Source organism: Anticarsia gemmatalis, chromosome 22 (genome assembly GCF_050436995.1).
Source record: "Anticarsia gemmatalis isolate Benzon Research Colony breed Stoneville strain chromosome 22, ilAntGemm2 primary, whole genome shotgun sequence".
In the NCBI taxonomy this organism is placed as follows: domain Eukaryota; kingdom Metazoa; phylum Arthropoda; class Insecta; order Lepidoptera; family Erebidae; genus Anticarsia; species Anticarsia gemmatalis.
Window position 1 is genome coordinate 658353 of NC_134766.1, and position 18699 is coordinate 677051.

At 35.2% G+C, this 18699-nt stretch overlaps 1 protein-coding gene across 1 annotated transcript in view; it reads right to left on the bottom strand.

The window, feature by feature from the left end:
• Nucleotides 1–18699, bottom strand: part of nvy (CBFA2/RUNX1 partner transcriptional co-repressor nervy) — a 65942-nt gene that overhangs the window by 7604 nt on the left and 39639 nt on the right. The window contains exons 3-6 of the mRNA XM_076129286.1: nucleotides 5840–5938; nucleotides 5292–5458; nucleotides 4584–4730; nucleotides 4103–4227 (exon numbers count right to left, since the gene is read on the bottom strand). Of these exons, the coding sequence (XP_075985401.1) occupies nucleotides 4103–4227; nucleotides 4584–4730; nucleotides 5292–5458; nucleotides 5840–5938 (538 nt within the window). The remainder of the gene's footprint in view (nucleotides 1–4102; nucleotides 4228–4583; nucleotides 4731–5291; nucleotides 5459–5839; nucleotides 5939–18699) is intronic.

Consider the following 18699-nt stretch of genomic DNA (forward strand, 5'->3'; position numbering starts at 1 on the left):
TAACGTTTGGTGCAACCTTTGTCTTTGGAGAAGTCTCGTACACCTCAATAACATTTACTTTAAGCAACAAAAAATAAAAATAAAAACAATGCTCGCTACCGCTTCTGCCTTGTCCCACAGTACATGTAGGCTTCCCAATGTTTGATTCGTGCGCGCGTGTCTCTGTACTCTGTCGCGTGCAAGCTCGCCATGATCTATACGACCACTACTACTCGCCATATACGCCTACCGTTTTTACTTCAATACGCAAATTATAGACCACAACTAGGGACCTAGAAAACTAATGGAGAATACGTAGTTTTAGTAATAAAATGAAAAATAATATTTTCGTAAATGAAAATGGATTCTACTCTTGTGTGAGACAACTAGTAATAAATAGATTAGTTACTATAACAACGTAAAAATGCGGAACAAAATAAATTACTTAAATTATGTTTTATTTTTGGGTAGTGTTGACATAAAAAACAATTTTTACTACTACAAAATGTTTCCAGTAAAAATATATAATATTAATTAAACACTACAATTAACATCAAGTCATATATCAAAAGCGAAAACAGTAATTTTGTACGCAACATATGTTCGCGCGGCTACCAACTAGCGCCTGACTGTTTACTGTTAGCAATTAGTCGACGATCAAACTTATCGCAGCTGCGACTAATGCCAGGCGCCGGCTTGAACTTGAAAACTTTCTGTTTATACGAGCTATTCATAAATAAGGGATAAATTAATACTCTTTCAATTTGCTTTAATTGTAAGAATTTTATGCTGTGGAACTTGGCACATCGACAATATTGAATACTTAAAAATTTTTGTCGAAAATACTATGTACCTATTTTTGTAAATACAATTGGCTGCTGCATTTTATTACACATATACCTATTGAAATATGATTCCTATCCAATAAGGTAAGCTAATGCATCAGAAAATCATTTATTCACATTCATAACTCATTTTTGCCAGATGGTTAAGCAGTTTAAGCATTATTTTAAATTATTACTAGTAATTTTGCACATAATCGCTAATTTAAGATCCATCAAACCGAACTGACGCTCACATATTTGAAAAATATAGCTCGAAAGGTTGAAACCGACCTAACCAGTGCGTTAAATTATTATTATTGGACAATTTGGCAGGGAGTGCTGTGGCCGCGCCAGCTTAAATACTGCTCACACCTATTCGTTAGCTGGTGTGTGCTTATTTATTACAACATGCGCGCAAACCTTTGCCAAGAGCTGTGTGTTAATTTTTAGCTGTGAACAGTTGCTTAGTTTGTGGTTTTAAGCGAATTATTTACAGTCACCGCTGTGTTGTTTATTGGTTTCATTTTGGTTGATGAAATTTGGAGACTAGTGGCAAAAATATTTCCTTTTGTGCCGCGTATAGTGTCCCTATGATTATAGGAGACGGCTGCATCAGTTCAATTTAATAATAATTTAAACGGAAGGATAATTATTATGATTATTTTTAATAAGTGGCATAAAAACTATTTGTTGGTGAATTAAAAAAATATTATAATATAAAATAATGTTTATTTTTTACTTTATAATTATTAAAGCGTTCGTAAGCGGTCCATAAATAAAATAATAAAACCATCACTTATCACTATCTAAAAATAGTAGGTATAATAGAATAAAATCTTTATTCTTTCCCCAACTAATAATAATAATTAAACAGTTGACGAACGAAGGTATGAAACTTGAAATAATTAAGGTAACGAGGTAAAACGCCTGCCAGATTAGTGTTAGCAATTAGTGTGATTAGGAGTTTGCTATAACGTTACAAGCAGGCGCTTCGGTTAATAGCGTGCGCAGATGTTGCTGATCGGCTGCTTCATTATCACAACTTGTGATACGAAAGGTTTAGTAAACGAAGCATTTGTCAAACTTATCCAAATACTAGTAAAAATAAAGTAATTTGTATTAGAAACAAACGTAGGTAAGTTGAGTTAAAACCCAGATTTCCGTTTCAAAATATCTCTTTAAAGTAAAAATTAACATAATTTTAAATACAAATTTTCGTTTGTTATAATTATTTACTTGTTTAGTCCGAGTCAAATGACAGATGTCGCTAACACAAGATGCTTTGTTTGGTACCTACATTAATTTAAAATGCTCTGGTAAAAATGTTCGTTAACATTAATTATATTTAGGTAGCAATTAGATTATCAAGCACTACCACAACTTCGACTATTTTTATATTATGTGCAGAATTATAGGAAGCTCTATAAACTAAACAAATAGAAAAAGCACTTAATACTAAAATACAGGCAAAAAATGACTTTTCCTGACTAACCCCCGGTTTCTGGGGTATATTTAACGGTAGTTTATCTATTCAATAGCGTTAAAACTCATATAAAAAAAACGTTATGAATAGATACACTACCGTTAAATGTTTCAGAAACCGGGGATAAATGATGTACCCCATTAATATGCTTATTTCTGTCAGTAAAATGGAATAAATATAAAAAGCATATAACAGCCTTTTCGCGTACACATTTTCAATTTTCCATTAACCCAGTCAATAACCCAGTGGCATATAAATTCGTGTTGTACCTAACTGCCTAATAACTTTTTAGGTGTAGTAGCTACAAAATGAGATGTCAAACACAGCGTTGTGTTCAATTGACACGCGTGTAGGTGAGTATTGTTCGTGGATACACCTGGCGGTAATGGCGGCCGATATTGTGTGGTCGAACTGAGAACGTGTGGTGTGTGGTGGCTTTTAATGAGATTTGGTTTTTAAGTTTGATTGATTTAAAAAAATACTGTTTTTAGTGAGAGTTGAAGGTTCCTCAGAACGACAATCTTGTGTTCAAAAGATACAATTTATTTGTACCTATAATGTACAATAAGTAATAATTGTCATAATTAAAAGAAGTTATTAAAAGTACCTACTAGACTAATATGGCGTTATCTCTTTAGTTTGTTTCTATAAAATTCCACTAAAGTAGGTATCCGTATTTTACATCGCTATTATACACATCTAAAGATAAGTTTATAGATAAATTCATTAGTTTGACTTCTCGCCAAAAATCTCTATAGAACCATATAAAGTACTAGCTGACTCGCGCAACTTCGCTTGCGTCACTTAAGAGAGAATGGGTCAAAATTTTCCCCGTTTTTTTTACATTTTTTACTGGTACTCTGCTCCTTTTGGTCGTAGCGTGATGATATATAGCCTATAGCCTTCCTCGATAAATGGACTATCTAACACTGAAAGAATTTTTCAAACGGACCAGTAGTTCCTGAGATTAGCGCGTCCAAACAAACAAACTCTTCAGCTTTATAATATTAGTATAGATAGGTATGACGTATACTAGCTTTGAGGCTTGGATTAGTCGTCGGCGGGGTAGTGTTACCTTCCGGTTGACTCAGATACTCACCGGACATGGATGTTTCGGTGAGTACCTGAATCGGATCGGGCGCGAGGAAACAGCTCAGTATCACCACTGTACTAGTAACCTCGATTCTGCTCAGCACACGCTCGAGGTATGTCCAGCATGGGCGTCTGAGCGTGAAATAATGGTTCACAAAATTGGGCAAGATTTATCTCCGGCGGCCCTTGTAGCATCTATGCTGATAGACGATGAGAAGTGGGAAGCTGTAGTCTCCTTTTGTGAAGCTGTTATGTTTCAAAAGAAGGCTGCTGAGCGGGACCGTGAGAGAACTGATCCGGATCGACAAAGGAGGCGGCGCCAAAGTAGCGGTAACAATCGCTAACTTAGGTGCTGAATATGAATCGTAGGTGTCTACAGTGGGGGCTAGAGCAGGCATGAGATGCGGTTCGGGAGGTTAGCTAACTGATAGCTGGTGGCAATTTTAGAAGCCAAAATTGCCACCAGCTATCAGTTAGCTAGCAGAATTTGAAGAGAAGCCCATGGGCTTCTAGTGTGGAGCCTCAATGAGGCGAGGTGCAGGTGGAGAGCACTGGAGAGTTTTTTAGGTCCCAGAGCCTTTCCATTTACGCGCCAGATGGCTGGCTACCGGGGTGGTTTCTTTGTGGAAAATACACCACATACCCCAACATTTCTCCCCTAAGAAAGTTGGGCATCCGAAGGGATTTCTCCCCCAGAAAAAAAAAAGGTATGACGTATACTCACGGATCACTAGCCCGCCTCTTGACGCCGGTTTCGGCAGTGCCTGGTGGGTGTGCGAAGATGTCGCTACTGTCGCCGCCTGACTCCAGGATCAGGTGTTCGTGGCCTCTGATGTACTGCAGCGGCGTCTAACATACCAGACAAAACAGTGAGGTTTCTTATTGCTCTGCAGGTTTATCTATACTGGCAATTTAACGAACTTTTGAGAAAATGAGAAAATAAAATCGTGTAAGATAACAATATTTTTTAGTTATTAGGCGTTGCCAAATATTCTTAAAACGGTTTAATAATTTTTGTGATGTAGCAGACAACGTCTACATTTGATCTACTTATATTTTACGCGATGGATAATTTTAAATCTTCGATGCCCAGTTAAATCAATCCAATAATTGATCAAAATTAATTATCACCTTATTTTGAAAAATATTAAATTTTTCCTTCTAAACGTAATTTTTACGTTTTGACTTTATACGCATAAGCTTACCTGTTTAGCTCTCCTAGCCCTCGCATGTAGGTCTCTCTGTGCTAGAGGTAGCAATGCTCTCAGGAAGCCTGGTACTGACGCCCGGAGGGGATAGTTGGTGCACTCCTGAACACCTGCTTGAAACTCCTCGATGTTCACTGTACCTGACTGGATAGGTACAGAACATGTTGTTAGTGTCTGATTATTTTACGCACTAATTAACTTTAACTTTACACCACCTATACCCCAAGGGGAGTAAGGCCCGTTTCCCATTAAAAGATCCTTTTCCTAGCATAGGCTAGGAAAAGGATCTTTTGGCATGCCTACAAGCGCACTCTGACAGAAAGTAGGTATGCCTTGGCATGCCACTAGGAATGTTGAGGACATATTATAAAAGTGTATAAAAATACACCCACTCAAATGTTATAAATACTTGTCCTTTGTAAAAGAAGGCGAATAAACTAATTCCCAGTAATATTGTGAAAATTGAAAGTCCTTATGCTATTTCTCGCGATTCAGGAATGAAACAAAAAACTTAATGACTGACGCTTCTGACGCTTCAATTTGGATTACAATAAATTTCAGTTTCAATTATAAACATCTTAGTACCAATTAAAACTACTGCTGATTATCTACCAAAAGAGACATTGCAGTAAACGAAACTCATAAAAAAAAGAATAACTCATAGGAATCATAAATGTATTCTACTTTAGACTCTATATTACTTACCACAAGGTTATAAATAAGTTGTCGCACCCTCTCCCCGGTGTCGGCTCCCACGTCGGTCGCAAACTGCTGCAGTGCTGAGAGGAACCGTCGCAGTCGCTGCAACGCCGGCGCTGATCGTGAACCCTCGGCTAGAGGGGGGGAGAGGGACTCTGTCGAGGAGAGGGTGGCTGCGGACAAACATACAAGTGTGTACTTTCAAGCTTTTTAGCCAACGTAGGACTGTCTTATTACTAGGCAAGGTTCTTCTCTTAGAATTAAAAGGTGGGCCATGACCAAGTCCAGCTTTAATCATTAAAAGGATTTTTTTTAATAACTTTAGTAATTACTTTTAGCATGCAATTTTCTCCTGAATCATTTTGAATACAACTTAACTATGAAAAGTTTGAGTATATTTATGTAAGTTTGAATTAAGGTACTGATCTAAGTAACCTTTAACCACTTCCATGGGAAACAAATTCGCGACCAACGGTAAAATGCATTTCGTTCAGTACATTTAAAGTAGATGCTATGAAGATCTTACATAAAAGTTGTTAATGAGTAGGTCTTACCAGCAGTGCCGTTGTTCTGTGGGCTGGGAGGTCCAGGAGTGGGAGACGAGCGCTGTTCCTCCTGCTCCGGAGATCTGTGCTCTTTTGTAGTTGTGGTGGCTGTAACAATGACAAACACATATTTTACTATCAAAAGTATCTAATATTATTTTGTGTGTTGCGTTTCGAAATAGACTTGGCAATCGTAAAATAGCTCGTTGGACTTTAGGAAAAATACGGTCTCAGGCATCTCACAATAAGTTGCAAAATACTGAGTTTTATGATATGACACTGAGTCGTACTTAATTCTCATTAGCAACAATTCATGTTATAGTTCTTGCATAAAGTAACATCGTACGTAACATGAAATCAAATATCTGTATTTATATTTCCTTATCTCTAAGTATTCTTTACACTTAAAGGAATTTAAAACATTGCGATCGTCATTTACAAAATACTGACACCACACTGAAATAATATGCAGTTAATAACAATTAACTTAACAAAAACTATATTGCAGGATCAATAGGGGCGATACGGGCCGTGACAAGTACCCCGGCGGCACACAAGTTGATCGCCACATCGTATGCGGCGGCACGAGCCGTCGCCGGTCAGCGCCGGCCAGATACCGGCCGGTCCGCAGTGCGCGCTAACTTCTGACATACCACCATGACACCGTTCATTGTTTAGTGATGAAGTTTGTTGCGAAATTGCGATATCTAGTGTGCTTCGTCTTTAATTACAAAACAGATAGGCATATACCTAACTAATAAATAAAAATGAATCACCGAAACGCACATAACTTTTGAACTAAGTAAACTAAATTGGATAAGTCTTTTTTTAATGCATCAAAATTTTATACAAAATGAGATTAATGGAATCTAAATTCCCACGGGAATGGAATCAACGGAATAAAATTGTACTATACCCGGACGAAGTTAAGTCATTACGCTGGTATTGTTAACATTAACTAAAGACATGAATAACAAATAAAAGATAAAGTTCTTGGTATCGTCACATAGCTTAAAATTCGATAGTTCAAATATATAACTAATAATGTCGTATTCTATGGTCCTTGTTCTCCAATTTTTGTTAGATAAACTAAAACCATTAAAACAAAGATAAACTGACAAAAATTCGCAGCTCTACACAAAAAATTTAAAAGTTCGATATCTTTTTGCAGCTGCGTGTTAAACAAACTAAAATTCCAAAATATTGTCACAGCGAGCAGGTGTCATTGGGTAGTACTGGGTACACTAACCTTAAATCTAACGCTCTCTCAATATCGGCATAAACAGGCCGCTCTATGCCCGCGCACGTAACTCATCACAGAGTTTGCACAGGCCCCAATACTCTATGGTAAGTGCGCGGCCATCATGGAAGCGGTGCGCGCCAAAATTGTGGCGGGAAATCTGACAGTTTGCTTTTTTAATGGATATTGGTTTTTAATCGATTAGTTTTATGATTATGGACTACTTTACAACAGATTTTGAATGATTTTTTGGTATTTTAGAACAATAATTTGTTATTTAGATTATGACGATACTTTTTGATACAATTTTGTATAAGTACTAGCGGACCCGACAGACGTTGTCCTGTCTAATAAATTAAAATTAATTAAAAAAACATTGTCCAGCGGACAAAATTGTGAATCTAAACCATTCTCAGATCCCCTTGAACACACACAAAAAAGTTCATCAAAATCGGTCCAGTCGCTTAAGAGAAGTTCAGTGACATACACACTTACAAAATAATTATATATATAAAGATTACATTTCTGTGATGAAATAACATTTCATGATAAAACCTTAAGAAGGTCTAAGATTGGAATAAAACAATGTATTTAGCCTAAAAGGAACGTTTTATGTTGGCTTAAATTTTAAATATTCCTTGTATATCGTATAGTTATAATTTATTCCCTACTTGTTTTAGTGGCCGCACAAAATCGATGTAAAATATCTGCAAACAAGCCGCCCCATTATCCACTTCAATACTAGTACGTATTCAATATAAATTCACGCTATAACGATTACTTTCAATGTAAAAAATATTGAGGTTACCTAATAGTGTTTTTTTTTTTTTTTTGATATTATATCACACTATTCTTTTTTACACAACCAGATATAAAAAATATAATTTCAGATTATTGCTCCGAACCTTTTTCATGAATGTTTGAAATCACATAGATTGTGTAAATAACACAATGTGTATATTAGATTAAAATACATATAACCACAACAAGACTTTCTAGAAAAGTTTTAGAACTAAATGTTTTTATCAAATAACATATCCCGTAGAGCTTCGTAGACGTTTGTAGACGTTCGTAGATGCTACGCAAATTTGAAATACGAAATAGTCCTAAAAATTAGATAAACATTATTCTTATGAAATATTTAGATTACCATCAATGAAAGGAGTCTTATCAAATATGATTAGATACTAATTTAATAATTATTAAGTCTAAAATTATAATGGCCTAACCCCTCCCTTATGACGGGCGGAGACCCTAGCCCAGCAATAGGACATTAATGGGGTTACATTTATTTATTTAAGTCTCAAATTATTATCCAAACATGAACATAAACAGCAATATTTTAATTACAATCAGTATATACATAGCTGTATATAAGGCATATAATAAAAGCGCTAGGTGTGCGGGTGACAGAATAAATAAAAGTTTAGTGAAACGCTAGTGGTGTGCCAAGTGCGGGCCGCGTGCCACCGACACGCGCCCTCCATTGCACGGAGGAGGGATGAGACACGAGAAATATATCGATAGATTTATGTAATTTTGTGATATAAGATTTTTTTACATGGTTTTTGTTGCTTATATAATTTTATTGTTGCGAGGATATTTGACGGAATTCGTTTTAACACAATTTGTAACATTTTTTTTTAATTTCGGATAATTTCTTGTAGAGCTTAGTTCTTAAACCATATGTGAGACCTAGCCCCCTTATTTATTTATATTCAGAGTATACCTTTATTGGCATACTCTGAATAAAAATAAATCCCGTATTGGCATCGAAATTGATTACATTCCTTTTATATTTCATGTTCAATGTATGTTATTAGGTTACACGTATACAATACACTACAACATCAAATAACGGGCGCAGTCTCATTTCTCGGTTTCCTGTCTATCGCGGCGCGAACCGCCAGTTTTACAGCAAACCCATTAATTATCCACTTAACATCAGATTAATTATTATCTATCGACAAGTAAGTACCGACAGAGTCCCACCCCTCCTCGTTAGGGGTAGGTTGCGCGTGGCAGCCGACACCTCGCCCCGGGCGTCGCTTTCATCTCGCCGACACTACACAATTACTGCGAAATATCGCTGACTCGCTCCACGTCTAATGCGACACTACAACACTATTGTATTTGTTTAATACTAAGATAATAGAAAAAAATAGATTGGCACTTGTTGTCTATGGTATTTCAGAAAAAATATGCAAAGGCGTGTTTTTGTTTTCTCAAATGTAAAAATATCGCCAAAATAAAAATAATTTCATCGATCTGATTTGTAAGGTAATATTTCGTATCGTGGTCTCATTATGGACTGCCTCCTTGACGCAGTGGTTAAGACCATCTTAACCACTGCCATGCTACAATTATTGCGTCGGAAGGTCGTCGGTTCGAGTCTCACACTGGACAATTATTTGTCTGGTTGTCCTTCTTGTTTGTGTCCGTTATTTGTATGTTTAAAATCGTAGTGAGGGTTGTCTTTTTTTTCTCTTTAATTAAAAAATAGACTCCCTGTTATTGGCGTCCTTGCCTGCTTTGCGTAACTTTTAAGGGCTTCACGAAAATTTGGTTATTCCTACACAGACAAGTTAAATGTAGGTACATATTGTATTGATAGATATTATAAAATATTTAATTGAAAACTTAATGCTTAAACATAAAGCCGAAAAATAATTGATAATTATAAACATTTGTGTTAGAAATGCCTATTTCCGTGTCCCAACATTCAGCTTTGATACGTTCATTGCACACACACACACACATACACAACACACATGCACACACACCTGTGCGTGACAGGTGATGTGTCGTGAGGCGCAATTATAATTGTATGACCTGCCAGCAACCACATCATTGAACTAGGTTCAATCAGGTTCATATACTGTGCCGTCTATATACTGAATGTTTAATGGAAAATCAAATTGTTATAAACGTTGTAGTCATGTACTAATGCTTGATATTACTTACATGTATTTGAAATAATATAACAAAAATAATCTCTGTGAAAAGAAATGTCTGAAAAGACCGAAGACATTATTTTTGTATTCGTCGGAAATCGCTAAGAAATGCCAAACCAGTCCTGTACACCAAGAAAAAAAAGGTTTGGTTACTAAGCTCGCATTACGGGATTAAAAGTTATGAGAGTTATAATACACTAGCTGACCCGCGCAACTTCGCTTGCGTCATATAAGAAAGAATGGGTCAGAATTTTCCACGTTTTTGTAACACTTTTTACTGTTACTCTGCTCCTATTAGTCGTAGCGTGATGATACAATTTATGCTTTTTTTTCACGAAAAATATTCTCAAAATTATTTATATCTCTTAAATGTAACGAAGTTGCGCTAAGGCATATCCGTCATTAAAACAGTTGTCATGACAAAGGAATTTTGTTAATTCAATGTTATTATAATATTGATTATTCGGGACCTCGTTCGCCACTAATTATTAATTTTTGATACTAATTACTAATACAAAGCTTAATTATTCCTAAACAACAAAATATGCTTTTTTTCACGAAAAATATTCTCAAAATTATTTATATCTCATATAACTCGTGCTAAAGCATATCCGCCATTAAAACTGTTGCCATGACAACGGAATTTTGTTAATTCAATGTCATTATGATCTTGATTATTCGCGACTTCGGTGGCGAAACTTGAATTTTCCCGGGAAATGTGTCTTTTTCCCGGGATAAAAAGTAGCCTATGTCCTTTCTCGAGTATCAAAATATCTCCATACCAAATTTCATGCAAATTGGTTCAGTAGTTTAGGCGTGATTGAGTAGCAGACAGACAGACAGACAGACAGACAGACAGACAGACAGAGTTACTTTCGAATTTATAATATTAGTATGGATTAAAAGACCTCCTCTTTTCAAAACCTAAATTGTTTTTAAATCGGTAAAATGGTTGATCTATACCTTTTTTTCTACATTTTGTTGTCATGTTTCACCGTTTTTATTTTTGAGCTACTTATAATTACGTTACAGGTAGACCTATTTTTATAGCCCAAGTTACGGAATTCCAGGCCACGTCTAAAAATTGCAATAAAATTAATTTGCTTAGCTGCAATCGATATTGTGATAAACAAGTATTAACTAATACTATTTGTGTGTTAACCAAACTTATTAAAGTAATGGCCTGATAATAATTGTTATTATTAAGTAAATGAGGAAAATTTCGTGAGAAAACTGCATTAATAATGACAGGTGCACGACAGACGGAACACGTGCTGAGTGCGTGCACACTGTGGACTGGTTTTAAGGCATGCGTGAGTTATATTGTTATGAAAATTAGTTTGTCTATAATATCGTGGTAAATGCAAGGGTTTGATTCGTGGTTTTTTTTTTCTTAAGCCCATGGCTATCTGCTAGGCCCTTGAGTCCACTACGCTGCAGAGTGCGGGTGGAAACTGCGTGCTTACAAGAAATGGGTTAAACAATTTTTAGACATGCAAGGTATCGTTACGATTTTTTCTTCGCAGTTAGATGAAGTGATAATTATAACTTATACACACATAACTTTAAAATGGCGGCCCGAAATATTTCTCAATATATTTTTTCATTCATTTCAATCATCATAAGGTTTTCATCTCTCAATTTTCTTTTGTTTTTTTAAGTTGCCTGCGTGGACTGCGTTTTTTAAAATAAAATATTTCCAGCCATTATTGTACCTGGGAAATATTCTATTACCCAGCCAAAATTTCAGCTAAATCGGTCTTACCGTGTAGCAAAATAAAAATCTTTAAATCATTTAAGTACGTACTTAGGTTTCTTCTAAATAAAGTACATAAAATCACGCCTTCTTCCCATAGGGGTAGGCAGAGACCAGCAGCTGCTACTTATCTGTGACAGAAAAGCCTTGATGTCAAATCAACTAAGAATAATGTTTTGCATTGTCAATTACCTACATAGTTGTAATAGATAACAAACGGTATTCCATGGGAAATACTCTCCTGATAGATATTTATTTACATGCAGGTTGCATAAGTAATGGTTTTAAGAATTCTACTATAAATACGGGTGTTTTATTTTAACAAGCTTGTAAACAATAATAACTAAAGTAAATAACAGTTACACTGAACTAGAAAATGAACAAAATAATGTGTTCGTCGTTCATTCAAAATATGCAAAGAGGTTGCATATACGAAACAGTGATAAATGCAAGAGAAATACTGGCAGTATAACCTCAAAAAAATTGAGGATGACCTTAAGTTAAAAGAAAAAATATGAAGTTCTTTTTTTCTTTTTATGGCTAACGCATATTTTTTTCGAAGCATAGTTGCCAGTAAGTTTACAAAATTCAAACTAAAAAGATTATATATAATTTTGACCTCAGATTTAAGAAGTACATATTTTGTTTTAAACTTTACGAATATTCAATAGCCCAAAATCACGGTAGCTATCTAAATATTCTTAATGCATACAAAACCCATATATTTACAGTTTAAAGCTACCACAACAACGCTATAACCACCATTCCACTCAATCAAATCTAAATCTCCTCCAATAATTCACCACTAGAGGCGTCACAGGCGTGAGGCCCTCGAGTCTCAAGCACCGGTCAGCACATCACGGTGAGGAGGGGGGCGGGGACACGTCACCACGTGGCGGAGTGCCATCGTATTCATTGTTACCGCTTACTACATGCTTTGAAAGGGGGTGAATTCTAGAAAAATTGTGGTAGGAGTTAATGATTGTTGTTTTAAACGTATTTTCTGTAAATAACTATTTAGTCTTCGAGAAAACGCTTAATTTTGGTTAATTACGAGAATATTTTGCTGATTAAACTGTAGTCATTATAGAGAAAAGCCGTTTTTTTATTAATGACAACCAATTTTTTTTTATTTCATTCTCAATCTTTATCTTAATTGAAAAAAATGTAGGCAAAAGTTTGTGACATACATCGTATTCGAGTTATTTTTATTGTTTTATTGATGCATTAATTAAACGTATTAAAAATAAGGACTGAACCAGTCATAAATCCACCCTAGAATATAACAATACTACGCAAATAGTAAAACAAGAAGCCACAAAAAATACATCGATAACAAAAACTAAAAAATGACAATTGCTTTTCAACTTTAGACATGTCTAACGCCTGAAAATGAAGAAACCCTTTTACATATCTATCACGGCATTACACACAAAAACCTACAACTTAACTCCATATTTCAATACGTAATCACTACAATCATTCCTAAACACGCTGATCTATAATTCAACATGGCCGCCGTTACTGGAATAAAAATGCCTTTCAAGTTAAACAAATAAGTGGGACGAATGAAAAATGTAGTGAAATGAGCCACAGGGACGGACTGTGACGTGATAATAATAGGTTAGTGGACTATGGTATTATTTATGGGAAATTATTGATGGATGGACGGACTTGGGAGATATTATTAGTTAATAGATATATTATTATGAAAATATCGTAATAGAAATTGCTTTTTCATTTGGTCGTTGGATATGAATGCAGATTAAACATATTTTTTTATTTAAAGCTAATTCTGAGGATTTAAATACTGATTTACTTTGATGAGTGCCTCTAGAACTTATAATTAAAGTATACTTAAATGTAATTGTGATATTTTACTTCACAATCGAACATCTAACGACATAAATGTCGCACCGTAGTTTTTCATGACATATTTTTTATTTTCACTGTTAAGACAATACAGAATCAAATAATAAATACTTAAAATTCTTTAATACTCCCTACTATTATTTTCATGCGAAATTAACCAATGTACTTAACACTAAAGTAACAATTTCCTCGGCACCTTTCAATTAGCCTAGAAATATCTATTTATTTTTTTAATTACTTACCTGAAAGATTCTTATTTTGGAAACCACATACCCCATTCTTTCTGCTACGTTTATCCTGACACGACCGGCTCAACCTTTCATCAAACACTAATGATTATAAAAACAAAAATAAAAGCCTCAATATTTAAATGAATACTATAAATCACAGCTCTCATTCTCCCAAGTCCGTCCCCATAAGTATAAGGTGGTCGTATGATTGGAAGGTAACCGATGAGCGGCGTCAGTAAACACACTGAATTATACACGCGTGTGGGAATATACACCTGTACACTTATACACTTATACATTTATACATTGTAAGTAGTGTGTATACAGTGATGGGGTTGTGGGATAGTTTTATAGGGTACTAGCTGACCCGCGCAACTTTGCTTGCGTCACATAAGAGAGAATGGGTCATAATTTTCCCTGTATTTGTAACATTTTTTACTGGTATTCTGCTCCTATTAGTCATAGCGTCCTATAAGAATTTTTCAAATCAAACCAGAAGTTCCTGAGATTAGCGCGTTCAAACAAACAAACCCTTCAGCTTTATAATATTAGTATAGATTTATTATTATTCATATTTTATCTGACTAACTGTCTCATTGTAAGAATTTGGGCGCCATTAAAAGTAAAATGTATAATAAAAAAAAAAGACAAAACACATAGACAAAAGCTGTTTTTTTCTGAAATACGTTTAGTTTTTTTTACATTCGGAAGTTTAAATTGACAAATTATCATTGTATCAATATTTTTTACTTTCGTTCTATGTAATTAACTCATGTGTATTGTAAAACTTTACATTCATTACTTTATCGTCATTAACGTAACTAGACTTTAAATAATATTTTATCATTTGTAAGGCTAGAACAGTCTACGGAGACAGAGATAGATACTAAATAAAATACTAAATGAAGTCTCAAATTATAGGAAGTTATATTATTATAAGTTAACACTATAACTTGCCACAATTTCACATATTTGGTAGAAGTGACTCCGCATTTTCAATATAAATAACATGAATTCACTGCAATAACCAGAAACATTTACATTTAAGTATACAAATGTGACCTTTTGTAGCAAGGCCTACGACGTAGCCTTGCTACGCGGCTACGGTGCTACAATAAAGGTTGTTGTTAGCATATTATTATGTCATGTAACTAAATAAATGCTTGTTTGAATAATTGATTTTATGAGTTACAACGTAATATAAAGCAGTAGCATTATAAGGTATTTTTCATCAAATGAAGAATAATTTCTTAGTTGTAAAGAATTTTACATACCGTAAATTAGTTACTACTTACAAGCAACTAAGTACTGCCTGTCAATCTTTTTTTAGCTCATTACTATTTCTCTGCTGAGCAAGGGTCTCTACTCGCAATGAGGAAGGGGTTAGGCCTTACGCCGGCCAAGTACGGGTTGGGAACTTACAATGTCAATCACATGCATACAATATTTTTCCCAACCCGCACTTGGCCAGCGTGGTGGACTGAAGGCCTAGCTCCTCCCTCATTACGGGAGGAGACCCTTGCCCAGCAGCGGGACAGTAATGGGTTAAATTTATTGTTATTTATTTATCTATCACAAACCTTATTTTTATTAATTAATACCTAATTCAATTTACTAAAAAAACGACATATTGAAAATACATATTTCCTATTATTACTGTTCATTAAAATCCTTTAAAAAGTACTGCGCGTGTCTACATTCAGTATCGAAAGCTTAACTACAGCAGTTTACTATATGTTGTAACATAGCAATAACATTATATAATAGTTAGAGTGTAAGTGCTAGTTATAGTAGGAACGCAACAAAACGGTTCAGTTTAAACCTCTCTCAGCGCAAATATAACGGGTTTACAACAACGAGGTGTGACTAAGATGTAGAGTTACTAGATGTTATAAATGTAGGTTGTTAACTTTATAAGGATTTAGAGAAATTCCTGTTTAAATTGGTGATTAATAGGAGTATAGGTATCTACATAACGGTTAAACATGTAACTGTACTGTGTGTGTGTGAAATGTTTTCTAACAAAATCTTATTCCTACATTTCACTATACATATTCTTGCTGTCAAATGTCATAAATAAAAATATTTTACTGAAATTGGCCTGAGTGGCGATTTTCTTCTTCTGTAGATTATCAATTTAACGGCTCACGACAATTGTTATAAGTATGTATTTAGAAATATATAAGTATGTTTATCAGTTATTTAGTTACCATAGTACAAGCTCTGCTTAGTTTGGAATCAAATGACCGTGTGTGAATTGTCCAATGATATTTATATTCATTTATTTGTTGTTGTATAAAATCATTAATCAGCGCCTCTAGCGAGTGCCATAAGAATTTCGCATTTCAGTTTAAATGTCAAACCTTCGATACTCTATAACATCGACTGTAGAACATCGTTCTTCAAGTATTATTTTTCTTGATAAATATGTATCTAACAGAGTATAAAGGTAAATACAGTAAAAACATAAAAACTAAGTGGTAGAGTTGAACACGAGATACACATCGCGGGTGGATCGTGGGAGCGCGCAAGTGTCGCTGATAATCTATCAGATGTGGCGCGCGGCACGGACCTGCACTACTGCTGTGTACACTATTTACTTACCTATTTAAATGTATTGCTGTTTAAATTGGGTGGAAATGTTGGGGTTTAGTGTTTAAGTCCTGATGAAGGGAAATAATGACAGGATGTATGGATGTGATTGAAGCATAGGATGTTTGTCGGGATCGTACCAAGGTGGTGTTTTGTGGTGTCTACCTATGGAAAAAAGGCGAGATTTTATTCTCTTATTTTATCAAGTATAATCGAATACTTGGCTGTAAAAAGGTTGGTTTTGGTTGAAAATTCATTAAATAATATCAATCGGGCAACAGGCAAAATAGGGTTTTGCGATCCCACATAACAGGAATTTCTACAATTCTTTGTAAAAATATGTTGCAAACTTTTATCATTCCCTTTCATGATAGAAGATAAACCATTTTCGATTTGACAATATTAGGCAATAATTTCATTTACATCATCCAAGGCATTGATTATGGTATTGTCGGAACCCTTTCCAACAATTAACATTAAAACTACATCAAAACCTTTTACTCATCATCATGGCTTAGCCTTTCTTCCAAACTATGTTGGAGTCGGCTTCTAGTCTCACCGGATGCAGCTGAATACCAGTGTTTTACATGGAGCGATTGCCTATCTGACCTCCACAACACAGTTACCTGGGTTCTAACACGATACCCTTCGGTAAGACTGGTTGTCAGACTTTCAAGCTTCTGACTACTGTTAACGACTGTCAAAGATCTTCGAAATTGACAGCCGATCAAAACCTTTTACTAAAAACCCAAAACCTATCAAACGTAATTCTCCTTCCATGTTAGTGTACATGTAAGTCCGTGCCGGCAGCCGGCATCGTCAGATTATGATCGTCACGTGGTCGGTGCCCGCGCGCTCCCACGGTACCTACTCACTTACACACGCTTTTTGTACCTTTTCTACCAATTCTGCCGTTTGTAGCGCTTGTATTGCACTAGTATATACGATCAGCTACTATATCATACTAGTATATAGTATATACCAGTGATCGGGATATAGGATTGTTTTTGGATATGTAACTGTAGTTAGCACTCAGTAAGCTTAGTTAGCGCAGAAAGATACAATCTGAGTGCTGCCCAGTGGCCGAACACTACACAGTTTTGAGAGAAGCTCGAAAATAAATTTCGTATATGTATGGGCTTTTTTTGTTTATTGTTTTTAAAAGACAACTCCCGCACTAAGAATCGCTCTTGAGACTTTTGCAAACATACATACAAGAGATACAAGTACATCCAGATCCGAAACATCTGATTATCCAAATAAAGACAGAATTTATGAGACCACCATGACCTCCCGACGCAATGGTAGCGACGAGGCAACAAAGACCCATAAGACAGACTTTAGTAAAAATGACTCGTCAGAATAATGTTAAAAGGAAAATCGTCTCTATAAGTACTACATCGTCATAATACAGAAATATTTTCCACTTAAAAACCTCACAAATATTACATTTGTACGAGTAAATATCTATGTAGGTAACATAATATTTGTATGTCTGTCCGTGCTCGCAGCAAGCGTCGTTAGATTATGATAGACACGTGCTCGCTCCCACGGCGCGCTCGCTTTTAACACGCTTTTATTTGGTCCTGTACCGCTATACGTATTGCATGAGATAAGCTTCAAGTGAAATATACTTTTCTAAAAAATGCTTTATATAACGGCATTTGCGGGTCCATCGTGGCAAAATATGGCGCAAAACAGACAGTTATGGAAAGAAAGAGGAGACGCCTTTGCCCAGCAGCGGGCCACATGAAAGGCTAACAAAAAAAAATTGCTTTTATTAAAGGACCATGCAAAAAAATGTATGGGCAGTGTCCCATCCCATCAACAGACATGGGACAAGTTTCAATATCATTATTACGTCCCATGAAAAGTCAGTACCAATTTTTAGTTCGGAATTCGACGGGGTTTTTTTTTAAAAAGACTTTTGACAAAAATAAAGTATTTTTATTTTAAAATAAAAAATTACATTTTAGACGATAATTACAAAAAGCAATTGTTCAACTAGACATTTTAAGTATTAATAACACAAAAACAATTGTGCAAGTAGATACTTAATAACAACAGAACTATTATCCAGACAAAAATAACGTTATATTATTCATCTATTATAATAGTCGATAACATTGCCACTGGTAGATTAAAGTCGATATGTCGACCTTTGCCCATATACCATATAATTGATATTATATGGGCACAACTTCCAACCGTACGCGCCCCTGTTA